The sequence below is a fragment of the Callospermophilus lateralis genome, chromosome 9, assembly GCF_048772815.1.
Source record: "Callospermophilus lateralis isolate mCalLat2 chromosome 9, mCalLat2.hap1, whole genome shotgun sequence".
NCBI lineage: Eukaryota > Metazoa > Chordata > Mammalia > Rodentia > Sciuridae > Callospermophilus > Callospermophilus lateralis.
The window spans coordinates 20581254-20598001 of record NC_135313.1 but is presented as its reverse complement, the minus strand read 5'-3'; the positions used below and the strand labels follow the sequence as shown (position 1 = coordinate 20598001).

The 16748-nt window shown below is 36.8% G+C and overlaps 1 protein-coding gene across 5 annotated transcripts in view; it reads left to right on the top strand.

Annotated features, from left to right (window-relative positions):
* Nucleotides 1-16748, top strand: part of Xrcc5 (X-ray repair cross complementing 5) — an 86348-nt gene that overhangs the window by 42929 nt on the left and 26671 nt on the right. For all 5 annotated transcript variants that reach the window (XM_076866035.2, XM_076866037.2, XM_076866034.2 and 2 more), the window contains 2 exons: nt 2578-2671; nt 4467-4536. In XM_076866035.2, coding sequence (XP_076722150.1) covers nt 2578-2671; nt 4467-4536 — 164 coding nt within the window. The remainder of the gene's footprint in view (nt 1-2577; nt 2672-4466; nt 4537-16748) is intronic.

Below are 16748 nucleotides of genomic sequence, written 5' to 3'. Positions count from 1 at the left end.
GAATTACAAAACTTATACATATTTGTGAAAGAAAGTGAAAAAAGGAGAAAGAACAAATACTCTGGTCACATCATCCAAATGTAGCAGTTGTTGACATTTGTGTGTATTTGTAGTTTTGTATGGGTGATTTCTACATTCCAGAGCTTAGTGTCCTCACAGATATTTTGGGGATGAGAATTGTTTTCCTTTCACACTTCACATGAATGCAATGTATGAAAAATTTCTAATACTGCTGTTAACCATATTACTATTTTTTGCTTATTTTGCAGATGTTTTTATGTACCTGGTACTGAGAAATTGTTATAAATATCTCTTCACCCTTCCTTCCTTATATTTTATTTTGGAGGAATTAAAAAACTCTTCCATTTAATTCAGCCTCATATTTCCACAGAATTTAGCATAGTGCTCTATAGATACAATGACTCTAAATTTTACTTTATAAGTTAATGAATATTGTTGCAAAGGGCTAGTTGATATATTAATGGTACTTTTCACCAGTGTTTTCTTGAAGAGCCAGCTGAAGTTCAAACAGTATAGTAACTTATTAAACTCTAGGTAAACAAAAAATAATCCACCATGAACACCTTCAAGAAAGTAAGATCCTAGTGCTAGTCCCTAGTGCTAGTCAGGGACAAAACTGAGACTGCAATCCAGTCTTTTGTCTTTAGATTTCCAAAAGTCCTGTCTGTCTCCTGGGAAGAACTGGCAAAGGTTAACTGAAATAGCTGCATAACTGGCTCTGACTTGTTGTTGTTGTTGTTGTTGTTGTGCCTGGGACTGAACCTGGCCTTGCACATTCTAGGCAAGTGCTCTACTACTGAATTTCTTCTCAGTCCAATGACCTTTTTTTCCCTAAAATACTCAACACCCAGTGGAATTTCATTCTTCCTTAGTTTGTGCATTATTCCATTTTTGCCATAAAGGTTTTGTGTGTTTGGTTTTTTTCCTTCTACTTTCAAGGAAAGGGCTCTGAAAGACAGCCTTTGTTTCCTTTTCCAGTTACCTGTTCTCTGCTTCTCAGAGGGAAAAGGTCAGTAGTGAATGGAAAAGATGTCAAGTAATGCAAGTTTTAATTCGCATACGTATGGCTGTAATGATTTTGTTGTTGTTGTTGCCTACATGTAAAAGGAAATTTGTTACTGAAATACTGTTGTGGAAGCCAGATTTTACCATTACTTCTTTTTTTTTTTTTTTTTTGCTTCATTTTTAAGATAGCCACCTCTGTAAAGATCATTGTCTGAAGGTTGAGGCCTTGAACCACACCAAAAAAAGAAAGAAAGATAGAGAAAAGAAAGCAATACATTTAGATACTAGTCTTGAAAAATCACTGAGAGTACATTTTAACTTGTCTTACCACAGAAAACATGGATAACTGTGTGGGTAATGTGTATTAATTAGCTTGATGTGGCCATTCTACAGTGTATACATATTTCAAAACATCATGTTATACATGATACATGTTTAATAATCATTTGTGAGTTTAAATAAGTTTTAAGAAAGGAAATATTAGATCATAGTTATTAATTTCTTAGTAACTAGTGTCACTCAAGCTTTTTTTGGGGCGGGGGTAGAGGGATTAAACTCATGGGCGCTTAACCACTGTGCCTCATCCCCAGCCCATTTCATATATTATCTAGAAACAGGGTCTCAGTAAGATGCTTAGGGCCTTGCTAAGTTGCTGAGGCCAGCTTTGAACTTGTGATCCTCCTGATTTAGCCTCGTGAGCTGCTGGGATTACAGGCATACACCACTGCACCGGCTCAACCATTTCTCAGTGGCTGCCTTACCCTGATTATTTCTCTGTGAGAAAATTCTTTATACCTTTATATTCCACAGCATATGGGCAGAGTCTTTGGCTTTTATTTTCTTCTTTGCAATTAACCTGACCTCCTCTTGATTTTAAAACAGGTTATTAAAACCAGCATGTTACTTGAGGGAAAATGTATGTACTTTCTTGGACTCCTCTTTCCCTTAGTACACAGATGCTGTTGGACTTGGTTATCACACCATACAAAACAGAATTAGGTTTATAAAAGAACAAATTAAAAGGGTTTTTTGCAATTTTTTTTTTAAGTTCAGGACTTCTTTACAAATCTCTTGTGTATTTAAAGATTGTCTAGTAAGTTTTGGTAGTTGTAAGTAGAAGCTTATAAAGTTATGACACACATGATGAGAAGTTGGGTTATGGGACCCATCTTCTGTATACATGGAAAGCTATTAGCTTTTGGTTCTAAGATAGAGGCTAGCAAATGGTGTCTGAAGGGTAGATGGATTTCTTATTTAAATGTAAGTTTCTATCCCCTGTACTTGCACTTTTAACTTCTCTGAGGACTTTGTGATACAACTGCTTATTATGATCTTGTACTGCTGTGAAGCAAATCCAGAACTGCTTCAGGTTGGGCTGCCAGGCCCCTGTGGCTGGGAGTGGATGGAGGGCTGTTCATGAGGAAGAATTACGTGCTGTGGCTGTTTCTAATGCTTGGAAAATAAGTTACACTTTTCATATCAAAACTTCTGCTTTTTGTATTTTGTTTTAAGGGGGAAAGTAAACCATTTTTTTTTTCTTTTCTTTTCTAGCCACGAAGAGGGTCCCACTGCTAAAAAATGTAAGACTGAGGAAGGGGAAGCCCACTTCAGTGTTTCTGGCCTGGCTGAAGTCAGTGTCACAAAGGTAAGCAGAGCCTTGCTAGTGTTCTACCCTTCTCAGGAAGGTAGGGACTTGAACAGATGACATCAAGTTTCGTTGGTCAGTTAATGCCACTCTTTCTCTGTGTACTGTAGAGACCTATTGCATACTTTTTCCTTTCTTCCTTTAAGTAATTATTATCAGTGAATCACCTATAGAGTTAACTATACAATTGTATAATATATAGAGCTCCAAATAATATGTAGGTTGTAGAACACCTCAGTGGTAGCACATTTTATACAGATTTTTTTTCTTGTTGCCTTCATTTTGCAGCTTTCCATTTAGTCAAAATGGGGTAAGTGGGGTAAAAGTTATCAGTCTTACTCTCCAAGTACATAAAATTTTAAGTTAGTATAACTTTTCTATTTCTTATCTAATACCCAACTTCAAAACAGGATTCAGAAGTTTAGGATTTTCCCAAATCAAGTATTTTTTGACACTTGAGAGCTTTATTTAATGAGAAGATTTTTGAAACTTGAAAATATCACCTTAATTTTAAGTTGCATTATTTTGATTCAATGGATCTTAAAACTTGCCCTTTATTAGCAAATTACACTAAAAGGGATAATCAGCATCATGGCTTGCCTTTATGTCTACCTCAAACAGAAATGCTCTCAGAAAAATCGGGTATCTGAAAAGTGATTTAGATTTCATTTGTATACTTTAGTATACTTATACTTATTTTTTTTTAAAGAGAGAGAAAGAGAGAGATAGAGAATTTTTTTTAATATTTATTTTTTAGTTTTTGGCGAACACAACGTCTTTGTATGTGGTGCTGAGGATCGAACCCAGGCCGCACGCATGCCAGGCGAGTGCACTACCGCTTGAGCCACATCCCCAGCCCATACTTATTTGTTTTGAGAGCTTTTCTATGTACTATTCCAAAGCAAACTGGAGATAGTAGTACAATTTTGTACTAAAGTTTCCCAGCGCAAATAGGAACTCCATTGCTTTCTCCCATGTGACCCATTAAGGTTGGGACCAGCAAATTAAAGATACAGTTAGAAGGTGTCATTAATTTTGGCAGAGAGTTGCAACTTTGAAACTTTCTCTCCTAGCACTGTAGACTTTATACATGATCTGCTTTTACTTTTTTGAGAACATGTTCAGCTTGGACATATTTGTGTGTTCTGCAAAAACTTCAATGCTAAATGACCAACAGCAGTCCTCCAGAAGGGGCAGTTAAGTGAATCAAGCATTAAGCTGATATTTCTTATATTATTGTAGTGGAGCAAATACTGTGAACTTATACTACAGCATCCTCCCTTTTCTTATTGGTTTGGTTTTAGTATGTACAGGCAGTACCTGTACCACATAAAGCCCTCAAGCTGGGCTTGTTTCTGATGACCCTCTAGAAATAAGTCAGCTTGCATAAAGAAAAATGAGTGAAAAGAGTTGGGCAGCTGTGTGACCACTTGAATCTTCTAACTTATAACAATGCCCTAGGAATGAAAATTGTTAGAAAAGGCCTCCTCTTTGTCTTTAAGAACACATTTATTGGGCTGGGGATGTGGCTCAAGCAGTAGCGTGCTTGCCTGGCATGTGCAGGGCGCTGGGTTCGATCCTCAGCCCCACATAAAAATAAAATAAAGATGTTGTGTCCACCAAAAACTAAAAAGAAATAAATATTAAAAATTTTCTCTCTCTCTCTCTCTCAAAAAAAAAAAAAAAACAACAACGAAAAAAACCACATTTATAACATGAAACCATCTTGTGTTGCCTGAGATGCTGCCAAAAAGAGAAGAGACTTGTAGGTTTATTGTCTGTGGGTCTGTTTCAGGTTGGAAGTGTGAATCCTGTTGAAAACTTCCGTGCTCTAGTGAGACAGAAGAATGCCAGCTTTGAGGAAGGTGAGTGCCTTGCCATCAGGTTGGCATTCAAAAGAAGCTACATAATTAAGATAATGGATTTAGGATCTAGATTACTAGCTGTTGCTTTTTGTTGTAATGTTTTATGCTGCTTTTGTTTTTATTGGCAGGTCTTTGCAATTGTTCATTATTAGGGGCTCACTAAGGCAGCATTATGAGCATGTGGAGGAAAAAATACAGCACAATTCTGTCTAATTTATAGGTCTCCTTAAAGAAACTTGGGACCAGACCATGGAATTTTAGTTCCACTTCATTGACGTTCTTTGAGGTCTTGTGAGTGAGCTTGGATCCTTTCTTCCTGTTTTTAGAGATACAGTTCTTGTTTCAGTCTTGAGTTTAGTCCCCATTATTGTAGTCCTAGAAATACCTTGCTGCTGCCCCTAGATTTGATTCTTCTCAAATTGACCACATCCTCACATTTTTCTTATCAGATATAACCTAGAATTTAATTTAGACTGGGGCTAATATCAGTATAGCCTTCAGAGACAGATGGAGGGTATGGGACCAATGTTTATTCACTGGATTGTGTTCAGATTCCTATTCATATGCCATTTGAAGAGTTGCATCTGGCAGTCAGTAATCCTGCAGTTTTGTGTTTGTATACATTATATTACCTTCATTTTGGATGCCCAGGGTCAGGCCTCTTTTTGAGCTGCCTTTTGGGTGTATATTTATATTCACATATGCACAGAACTTATCTTCCAGCATGGTGACATTTTAGAGGTAAAACTGATCTTTTAGTGCCTGTTAACACTACTACCTAACTTAGGTCTAAGGCACCTTACTACTTGCAGTTCAGTAATCTGGCAAAATGACTGGATCTACTATGCTGTTGTTCAAAGGCAATCATAACTAGTTGGACCTCAAAGAAAGCAAGCAGTCTACCAGGCCAAGTCCTATTGGCAAGAACACCAAAGGCCAAGCCCATGAGAATTTCCCAGGAAGACCAGCCTCATCATCATCTGCAGTCTTTATTGGGCTATGTATGTTTGGTGGTTTTAGATGAAAGACCTTTTGTCCTGCCATGAGTTGCCATTCCGGAGAAAAGCTTTGGGGTTTAACATAAAACAAAAACTTAATCTAAACAGAAAAGGGAAATTTACAATCTAAGTGACAGTTTTCCAGGAGGACTGGTGAAAGTATAATTTCCCTCTTATATAATTTGAGGTGATCATGATAGACTTTCATAGTGTGGAACCTGTGTTATAGTCTGTTTCGTTGCATGTTGTGACTATTTAGAATGTGGCAGACAAGTCAGTGGGCCTGTTATCTATCATGATTATTGTGTTTCTGAAAAAAGATTGAGAGCTTCTTAGCTTTTAATTTCAAGGACCTTGCCAAGTCTGGTGTCCTCCCTTTGGAAGCAGTTGGTCTCCCGGGTTGTTTTATGCATGATCTTTTCAAGGATTAAATCTGGCTGTGATCACCATTAAGAGGTTATAGTGCACTCTGGTTATTTTGTGTCTACTATGTGTAAGACTTTGTGCTAGCTTTATATTATATTCTTTGTTTCATTTACTCTGGGGAGCAATCCTGCAGTTAAGTGAGGAAGCAGAGAAAATGTTAGGGCTTTAATAGCTGGTGTCAGAATTTTCCAAAGGAGAGTATGATTTGTACTGGGAAAATACTTTGAATGGTGCTTAGGGGAGAGAATGGGTCTTTGTTCCCAGGCTTGGTGACCAGGCAGTGCTAGAGCTTTAGAGGAAAGATAAGTGCCTCTGACTCAGAAGTAGAAAACCTGGAGCTGGTTCAGGAGAAGAGGAGTGAGGCGAAGAGGTAAGAAGGAGCCAAATGAGAGAGTTTAATACATGGGCACAGCTTTCCACAGCATGTCCCCAAGTCCTCACAAATAACCAGTGTCAGTAAAACTCTAGGGATGCTCAGTTGGTGTACTTTGTTGGTGAAGAGACAGCATGGTTTCTGGAATTACTTCAGGCAGAGCAGAAAATACACCTGAGAACACAGGAGATCAGAGTCTAAAGATACCATGAGAGAGTAAATTCCTGGAACGTTATACAATCTTAGGAAAACATGGTTTCTCCCAGGCCAGGGAACTGGGGATTTGTAGCAGTCTTGTAAATATAATAAGGGTAAGTGGACTAGACGGCCTATAGGTTACAATAGGTAGTATTATCTCCATTTTAACAATGGAAACACTAAGAATGACAGAGATAGATTTTCCTCAAAACCACACCGGGATTCAAACACATGTTTCTTTAACATACTGGATTTCTCTGCTTAGCCACATTTCCTAATATTTCCTAACAACTTCTTTTTCTATGCTTTTAAACAAATCATGATAAGGTCATGTATCTGAAACCTTGTGCCTATGGATAGAACTTTTTATGAGTAGACTGCCCTTTCATATTGAATTTGACTTTTGAGTCTAGCACATTGCTAATGTTGTGACAGTGGATATCCCTCTGTACCTCATTCAAGGGCTTGGTGAATCAGAGCTTTCCAATGACATCACAAAATCAGACTTCTCTCCGAGCTGTCAGAAAATAGGACTACCTGCTTATTAGCCACTAGTTCTGCTCTGTGGTTCGCACTAGGCTTCTCTTTTATCCCTCCCTCTCTTGCTTCCAGCTCCGGAAATTTTGTCTCCTCATTGCTTGTTCTTCTGCTTGGACATCTCTTTACTAAGGCCCTTTATGAGCCAAGACCCACTTCCCTTTCCCACCAAAGAGCACTCCCTAGAGATGTTAAGCATCCTTTAAGGTAGTGATGTTCTTTATCCCTGTGAGAGGCCTCTGTCTAGGAAGGGGAAGGGAAGCCCTTTCCTTTTCTCCAGTCTGCCTTTTGATTCAGTTGCCAAAAGTATGCTCAACAGTAGGTAGTTGGTAAGATTATTTTACCCAGTGGTAGAACTTGGCCATTTCACTGGAAATATCTTCTGTCAGGCCTAATTATAGAATAGTCACACCAAGAGTATGGTGATACTGTTTTCCAATATCAGCAGTCTACAGTGGAAAGCTGTACATTTTCTTATCTTCTGGTTTTCAATGTGAATGTTTCTTGTTCTAACCTTACTGGTGGAGAGGAAATAATTCACACTAAATCCCAGGTGATGTGTTCTTCCTGGCCACTGGTGTTTCTGTGAGCTGTCTTGAAAGCTCTGTTAGGTACCCTTCTTCTGCTTGTGCCTTTCCTTCTTTTCCCCTATGTGCCCTGTCATTCTGCCACCATAGTTTCAATAGAGACCATGACTCTAAGTACAGTCATCTATCAGTTGTGAATGTAGGATTGTTTCCCTATGCACGCTATTCATAAGTGCATTATCACCTTCGTCTATGGTCTGTTATCCGTGGTCATGGTTTATATAGACTTCTCAAGCCTCCTCTGGGTGTAGTCTGTCCACTTGTTTGAATATGCTCCCCAACCCAGCTCATCAGTAAAGCTGTTGAGGAGGAACACTATGGATTTCCAACTGTTTGCCCCTTCCCTACTCTACTTAGGAAGAGTGCTAAAATGGTCAAAAGATAGCAAATTGGAGAAAGCAAAGCCACATTGCTTCAATCCTTCATGCAATTCCTGCGTGATTGAAATATGTCTGAATTTATAAATTCCATTGAGTGTGGGACAATTATGTAAAATAGCTAGAATGTTCCTTGTGTGACAGAAACAGGCTCTCAGAGCCTGTCAGAAAAGATGGATATATGGAGACAGCTAATAGGATGGGATATAACTAATTTTATAATGAGATGATTCTCTTTCATGTCCCTTGTTTTTGCCATTTAGATTATAGGATCTATATTAGGCTTCTGCATAGTGACAGGGTAGTAGAACTCCATTCCACTAAATTGAATTCACATGAGTATGACTTGTTTAAAAACAAAAAATCAAAAACCTGGAAATACATTCTAAATAGAAATGCTACAGATTCCCAAACAGCTGCCACTTAACATTGGATCTGTGTACAGTGTGTACCTGTCCATTTGGTTAGAAGATTGTATCCATTTCTTTTGTGGCTGCCGAGGCACCTAATTTCTCTAGTTTTTCTTTCCATTCCTTTTGGATCATATCTTATCCCTGAGTCTTTTTGCCTTACTTTTTCACCTTATTATCATCATCACAAACATTATTTTAATTTTAAAAGATATTTCTTAAAATTCACTTTTCCAAAGTTTTCCAACAGAAGATAAAATGGGGTACAATTAGTGATAATATTATATTAAAACCAAATATGGAGATTTCTTGGAAAATTGTAGAATGGAACCACCATTTGACCCAGCTATCCCTCTCCTTGGTCTATACCCAAAGGACTTAAAAACAGCATACTACAGGGACACAGCCACATCAATGTTTATAGCAGCACAATTCACAATAGCTAAATAGATGCCTTTTAATAGATGAATGGATTAAAAAATGTAGCATATATACACAATGGAATATTATTACTCAGCAATAAAAGAGAATAAAATCATGGCATTTGCAGGTAAAGAGAAGATAATGCTAAGTGAAGTTAGCTAATCCTCCAAAACCAAATGCTAAATGTTTTCTTTGATATAAGGAGGCTGATTCATAGTGGGATAGGGAGAGGGAGCATGGGAGGAATAGACGAACTCTAGATAGGGCAGAGGGGTTGAAGGGGAAATGAGGGGGCATGGAGTTATTAATGATGGTGGAATATGATGATCATTATTATCCAAAGTACAGGTATGAAGGCACGAACTTGTGTGAATATACTATGTATACAACCAGAGATAGGAAAAATTGTGCTTTCTCTATATAATAAGAATTGTAATGCATTTCGCTGTCATATACAAATAAATAAATAAATAAAACCAAATAGATCTTTGTTTTAAACGATGTAGCGGCACTATCCCATTTGCACAACAGTTTATTCATGTAGAGTATGCAATTTTCTGCTGAGTCAAGCCCTAAATGGGATCCTTGATCATTGTTCTCTAGGAAAAATTTCCTATGTGTGAGTGTGTGTGTGTGTGTGTGTGTCCGTGCGCGTGTGTGTGTGTGTTTTATTTTGTAATTGACCCTGATTTATGTAATCTTGGGTATGAATTATGTAATTTTTCATAGCTCTGTCCACATAAGAATTAAAAATGTGGCCTCTGTCTATATAACAGATCTAGTCAGTTAAAAGCAAAAATTAGTTCTGTCAAATAACTTGAATAAAAGAAAGATACTAAATACAGTGGTGACTAAAATTTTAAAATTTTAAACATCTTTAACTTATGAAAGTGTTTTTGTTGTTGTTGTTGTTTTGTTTTGTTTTTAATAACAGTTTGGTATACTTAGTTCTTTCCCAAAAGAGCACCAATGCATCTAGTCATGAAGGAGGTTTAGTCTGTACTTCATATATTTTCATTTGTTCTTCACTGTCTTCCTTTTTGACTCATTTTAAATTGTTAAACCCCAGAACTTAATGATTCAGGATTATTTTATGCCTTTTTATCAAGACAAGGTGTCTTGCTAAAAATAAATAAAAATAAAAATCAGTCTGTTTAGAATCCTAGAGGATACCTGCTGAGAGGGTGTGTTAGTATTTGACATGGTAAAGACACATCAGTGGTCCTTAGGGTCTCAGTCATCTTCCATGTGGGTGATTGAAGTCCAGCTATGTAGTAAAGTGACTTCCCTTAAACTTGCTGGCTAATTTTTCTTCTTTTGTGTTACAAATTGAAAAGTTATCTTTCCCTCTGGCTGAAAACATGGCTCTTAAGAACACATTTTCTGCATCAGAGCCCAGATCCATGCAAGCTGGCATTTTACTTACTGAGCCATTGGCTTGTATTGACCCCTGCCATCAGTGTAGCCCTTGTTCATAGGCAGCTCTCTTGAGATGCAGAGTTCACGGGTGCTCAGAAGAAAGGGGTATTCCATACAGCTTGCTGTTGGAGTTGACCTTTGCAGTCACTGCGCGTGAATATTATTTGTAAGGCAGAAAGCAGTTGAAGTACTTACTTTTTTTTTTTTCTGTCTCCTATAAATTCTGTGATTCTTCCTTGCATGGTAGATCATTATCATGCAGGGCAGTGCACTTGGTTTTCCTTGAATTGGGCTGTCTTCAAGATTGCTTCTTAAGCCCAGCTGGTTGAAAAAGGAAACTGATTTCAGATTGTGCTGATGTGCAAACTGCTTTAATCAATGACTTAAAGTGACTGCTTATGGCAAGCAGCAGAAGCTCTTAACCAATTAAGATTTTTGGAAAGGATGTTAGGCTTTTGTTAAAATAGGCACTAATCAGCTGAAATGTGCTAAGAGGATCCTAGAAACAGCTTGGAGTCTCACTTAAATGTAATAAAAGTGTTTGGGTCCTGTCCTTTCAAATTGCAAGCCCAAGGCCAAAAATATGCTGATGCAGAAAGAAGTGGCAAGTGTAATTTGGTACAGTTAGTCCCATCTTATAGGTCCATGCATATCTGCATAAAACTTAAAAAAAAGAAGCAGCAGCAGCAGCAGCAGAAGCCATGCTTGCTTCTCTAGCCAGAAGAGAAGGAAAAGAGTTTCATTCAGATAAAGAATGCAGTTTCAGCAGGGATTAAGAATATTGTTAGCCTAGATGTGTTTGGAAATAGAAGAAAAATTTGTGCGCACACTGTCTCTCTCTGTGTTAGAAGCATTTTTTGAATAAGAACTGTCTTTTAATCTTTTTTATAATTTCTTTACCCTTGAATCCTCTAGTATTTTCTTGCACATTAAGAGTAAAATTTGCTGTCCAAGCTTTTATAATTATTCTGTAATAGAAACATCTAGTATCTATGGTATATCTCCACAAATCTCATAGATAAATTGTACTTATTACCAGTTTTTTTACAACTTTATTGAAGTAAAATTTTCTATTATATAGTGTACTTGTAAGAAATGTTGGTGATCTTTTGAAAATTTATAGTTGTTGTAGAGCCACCACCACAATCCAATTAAAGAATGTTTTCTTTACCCAAAACATTCCCAGTCTGTTGATAGTCAATTTTTGCTTCTACCATTTTCTTTTTATGTCCGAATTATATTTTGCTGTATGAATGTGGCATGTTTTATTTATTCATTTACCAGTTGATGGACATTTGAATTGTTTACATTTGGAGTATTACAAATAGTGGTTCTGTGAACATTTACATGTAAGGGTTTTTGTGTGTTTTTGTTTTCACTGGGTAGGTGTGGAATTGCTGGGCCATATGGGAAGTTTATGTTTAACTTTTCTAAACTAGCCAAACTTCAAAAGTTTTTTATTTTCTTCCCCACCAGCAACATATGAGGGTCCCAAATATGTTTCTTCATCAGTTTGATAATGCTAGAAAATCAAGTCTTTTCAGTTATGACTAACTGAAACTAACTAAAAGTGGCTATATTTGGTATAGCATTGTGATTTTAATTTACAGTTTTTTGAAAACTAAAAATATTGGTCATTTTTATGTACTTATTAGCCAGTCACATCCTTATGGGTGAAATATAGATTCAAATTGTTTTTTACATATGTATTTTTAGTTGTAGTTGGACACAATACCTTCATTTATTTTTTGTTTGTTTGTTTTGTTTTGTGGTGCTAAGGATCTAACATAGTGCCCCACACCTGTGAGATAAGCACTCTACCTCTGAGCCAAGCCTCTGGATTCAAATCTTTTGATCATTTTTTGAAAAGAAGAGATGTAGAGAGTTCTGTATCTATTTTGGATACAAGTCCCTTTTAGATATATGGTTTGCAAATATTTTCTACCAGTCCGGAGCTTCTCTCTCTTCTCTCTCTCTCTTTTTTAAATAGCGTGTTTTGAATGTGATGGTCTCAATTTTTATTAAGTGCAGTTTATCTTTTTTTTCCCCTTTCGTGGAATGTTGTGTTGGTGTCCTATGTTAGAAATTTTTGCCTGAGCCAAATTATGAAGATTTTTCTCCTGGGTTTACTTCCAAAAGTTTTAGTTCCTTTTTTTAGATCTAGTTTTAGTTAATTTTTGTGAACAGTTAAAAGGTAAGGGTATGTGTTCATTATTTCCTGTGTTTAATTGAATGTTCCATTGAATTGCCTTGGCAGTTTTTTTTAAATCAGTTGACTGTAAATTTAAGCATTTTATTTCTGTATTCTTCAGTTCTGTTACATTGATTTACACATCTTTCATTAGTACACTATTTTGATTATTTTGACTATCCCAAGTTTTAAAATCTTCCAACTTTTTTCTCTTTTATAGTTGTTTTGGCTTTTTTGGTCTTTTGTATTTCCATGTAAATTTTAGGGTCATATTTAATTTACAGAAAAAGCCTGCTGATATTTTGCTAGGTATTGCATTAAATATATAGAATAATTAAGGGAGAGAATTGACATCAATGTTGAATTTCTGATTCATGAACATGGAATGTTTCTCCGTTTATTTAAATGGTATTTATTTATGTGTTTTGTTTGTTTGACAATACTGGGGGTTGAAGCCAGGGATGCTCTAACACTGAATATGTTCCCAGTCCTTTTTGGTTTTTATTTTGAGACAGGGAATAATGGGTATGTGCTAGTTTTTACTGTATGAGCCACACACTTCTGTTAAATTTATTGCCAAGTATTTTGTTTGTTTTGGATTTTTTGTTAAAGGAATTATATTTCTATATTCTAATAACAAAAAATATAAAATATTTAAATTATTTAAAAATATATTGGGGATTGAACCCAGGGATGCTCTACCACTGAGTTATATCCCCAGCCCTTTTTTTTTTTTAGACAGGTTCTCTCATTAAGTGGCCCAGGCTGGCCTCGAACTTGTGACCCTCTTGTTTCAGAGTCCCATGTAGCTGGGATTGTAGGTGTGTACCACTGTGCCTGGCTTGGGTTATTGATTGATCTTCTGTCCTGCAACCTTATTAAAGTTGTTTATTGGTTTATTATTTTTTTACACACTACTGAGAGATGGGTTTTTTACATACATGATCATATTGTCTCCAAGTAAAAATAGTTTTACTTCTTCATTTCTGACTTGCATGCCTTGAATATCTTGTTTGATTATTATGGCTAGAACTTTGTCCAATTCAGTGTTGAATAGAAACAATAAGTGTGTATTATGCTGCATTGAGAAAGGGCAAGTTGGAAATAGGTGGATGAGTTAGAAGGCTACTATTGTATTAATAATACCCCAATGAGGGAGGTTCTTCTACGGTGAGAGGTCAAATTCTTGATATGTTTTGAAAATACAGGACAGTTTTGCTATCATGTAAATGTAGGGTGTAGAAGAAAGAAAGGGATCAAGGATGACTCCCAGTATTTAGTCTGAGCAACTGGAAGGAATGGCCACTAACCAAAAAGGGAAAGACATATTAGGTTGGTTATAGAAATCTGGACAAAAGTACTTCTGGGAGAAGTCATCATGTTGATGGTCTCTAAAGGCATGGGATTAGACGAGCTCCTTCAACATGCGAGAAGTGTGGGATCTAGGGCACAGGTGTCAGGGGTGACTTAGCTGCACAGTATGTAGGAAGGAAGGCAGAGTATATGAGTACAGATGAAGATGAGTGACAAGTTTGAGGATATATTCATGCAATAGGAGGTTGGCATAACCTTGGCAATAAAGGGCTGGACAAGAGAGGGCCCAGAAAACATTCAAATGAGGCAACATGCTAAGTAATGACCCTGTTGCTCAGTATGCTAAATGGGACATTCCCCCAAAATGGGGTTTTGTTTTGTTGCTCTTGCTGTTTTGCCCCTTGAAATTACTTTTGGTGAACTTTTCTGACCATCTTGTATCCATTTTAAATCTCTTATATTTGCTAATCATTTCTAAATCAGTTATCTTGCATCTGTCTTATCCCTCCCATCCTAATAACCACTATGTTAATTTAAGCTTTCCTTCTTTCACCATTGTATATGCTAGCTTCTTAGCATATACATTTGATTGTGGGTCAGTGCTTCTTAATCACTGCCCTTGTCTTTGAAATCCCTGTAAGGTTTTTCCCAGTCTGGTCCCATCTTGCCACTCCTAGCTCATTCTTGTATAAGTCTCCTCTGTGAAGCCTGTGTTCAAACTAAACTGTATTCCTGTTAATGCCCTCGTGGTACTGGCTTTCCTCCCTCTATATGGTTGCTCATGGTATTCTCTTCACATTAAAAAATGTCATTTTTATCTCTCACTCACTGGCAGAATCCACTCTGAAGAGATGCCTGTGATTTGAAAACCAGTATATCGTTGGGTACCAATAACTGGGCATAGATACTGTTGCTGGTCCATGTCAGTGAGACAAAATGACCTCCATCTGTTTTTATGGTCTCTGTTGCACACTAGTAATACTTTGTTTTCATTATTAACTTTAACAAAACAGTGCTTGGAAGTAACAAGAATTTGAATTTTTAAATTACAGCAGAATTACTTCTGTGGTTCTTTGGATTCATTTTTGAGTCAGCCCCACTAAAGAAGTAAAGACCTAGCATTTCTGTGTTTTGAGCTTTAGTATTATAACTTTTTAAAAAATAAAACCATAAAAGAATAGGGAGAAACTATTAAAATGTGGAAACAAGGACTCTTTGAGTACAGGTGGCATATAAACGCAGGGTATCAGTTTTTAGAAGAATTAACCATGTAGAATATGGTGGTTCCAAAATTTCTGGTAATTAAATGACTCAACTTCTTAATGCATTATAAAACACTGCCTCCCCCTCTAGCATCCACAAAAGCCAGTGGCTGTCTGTTTCTCTCCTTTGTGAGGAGTCTGACTCATCATTCACTGTATCTCTTCAACTGATACAAGAATTTCAGTTCCATTCAATTACCAAATTTTAATTGAAGCCCATTGCTAGATTGGTCTCCTATTCCAGACTATTTCCACTTGCCTATGCTGTTACTATGGCTGCTTGGTTCCTTCTGCTTACTTTCTGAATTACTTTGATGACATCTATTCAGGTGTGAAGCCAAATCAAGTTGAGTTGGTAAAGTTCTTCACTCTTCCGTATTAGTTTTTACTTTAGTAAGCTTTCCCAAGTTTTACAGTTCCAGGACCTTGGAAAATTATGGGAACCCTTTCCCTGCCCTCTTTACCCCTTGTCCCCACCCCTACCCCCAACACAATCTTTCAGGAGTATGCATATATATTACATAAACATGGCATGTATTCCATAAATGAGCCAAAGAAACAACTTCCCCATTTAATGTCTTCCTTTTGTTTCTCTTATATTAATTAGCTTGTCTTGATTTTGTACTTTATTCTTTCTGAAATTAGAGAAAATTTGTTACACTAGAGAATGGATGTTCTTTGTCCTGTATTTAACCACTATATTTCCTGTAAATATTAATTGATGTGAGACATATTCAGTGGGTCTTTGTTTAAACTTAATGTTTTTAATAAAAAATTACTGTAGAATATCATGCAATCCACCTGTTTGGCAGTGAAACTTAAAATTTGCCACCTGACCTGAGAACAGATCTGATCTTCTGCCCAAACTATTTAAGATGAGAAATAGTTTTCACCCAGAATAAAAATGGTATGTCATATGTTCTCTTACATAAAGTGACTTGTAGCCAGTGGGCTAACTGGATGTCCTTTTTCTAGTTTCTCCTTAGCTCTCACAACTGTTAAGTAAGCTAAGGCCAAGAGAACTTTATTCTTCCTGTGGCTACAAAGTAGGACTCACAGTTCAAAAACAAAAAACAAAAATAAAACAAGAGAGACCTCAGAGTCTGCAGGAGTGGCTTCTGACAATAAAGCCTTTGCATTTACTCTGCTCTTTGTGCCTGGGGTTTTAATTTAACACATCAATGAAAAGGCAGCATTTAAAAAGGGGGGAAAACACCCAGCAGGACTTACTTTTATTAGTGCAATTTGTAAGAAATTACTGCATTTAATGAGAAAATCGTTAAGCATGAAAAAATGGGCTGTGACAGAACTTGTGGAGCTTAAATGGTGAGATTTTAATTGAGTTTTTTAGTTATTGGAAAGAAAAATAATAATAATAATAATAAAAACCCAGGGCTGCGTCTGTACAATTGAGGTGGTCAGCACTTTATATTCCTTAGTTCAATTTCCTATGCCACTGATCATGCATAATATTATGACTCTGGTATTCTCTGTGTCGTATCTACTGACCTTTCCTATTCTTAGGAAGAAGGCAGGGCACTTCTGCTAGCCAAGGGACTGTGGGGCAAAATGTCTACCAGAACATTTTCTGAGAGGGGGAAGGACAAGAAAGGCAAAGAACAGGGCAGAGCTGTCTACTTCACAGTCCATATGCTTTAGGAGAAGACATCTTTTGAAGGTCATTGTCAAGCTTGTAA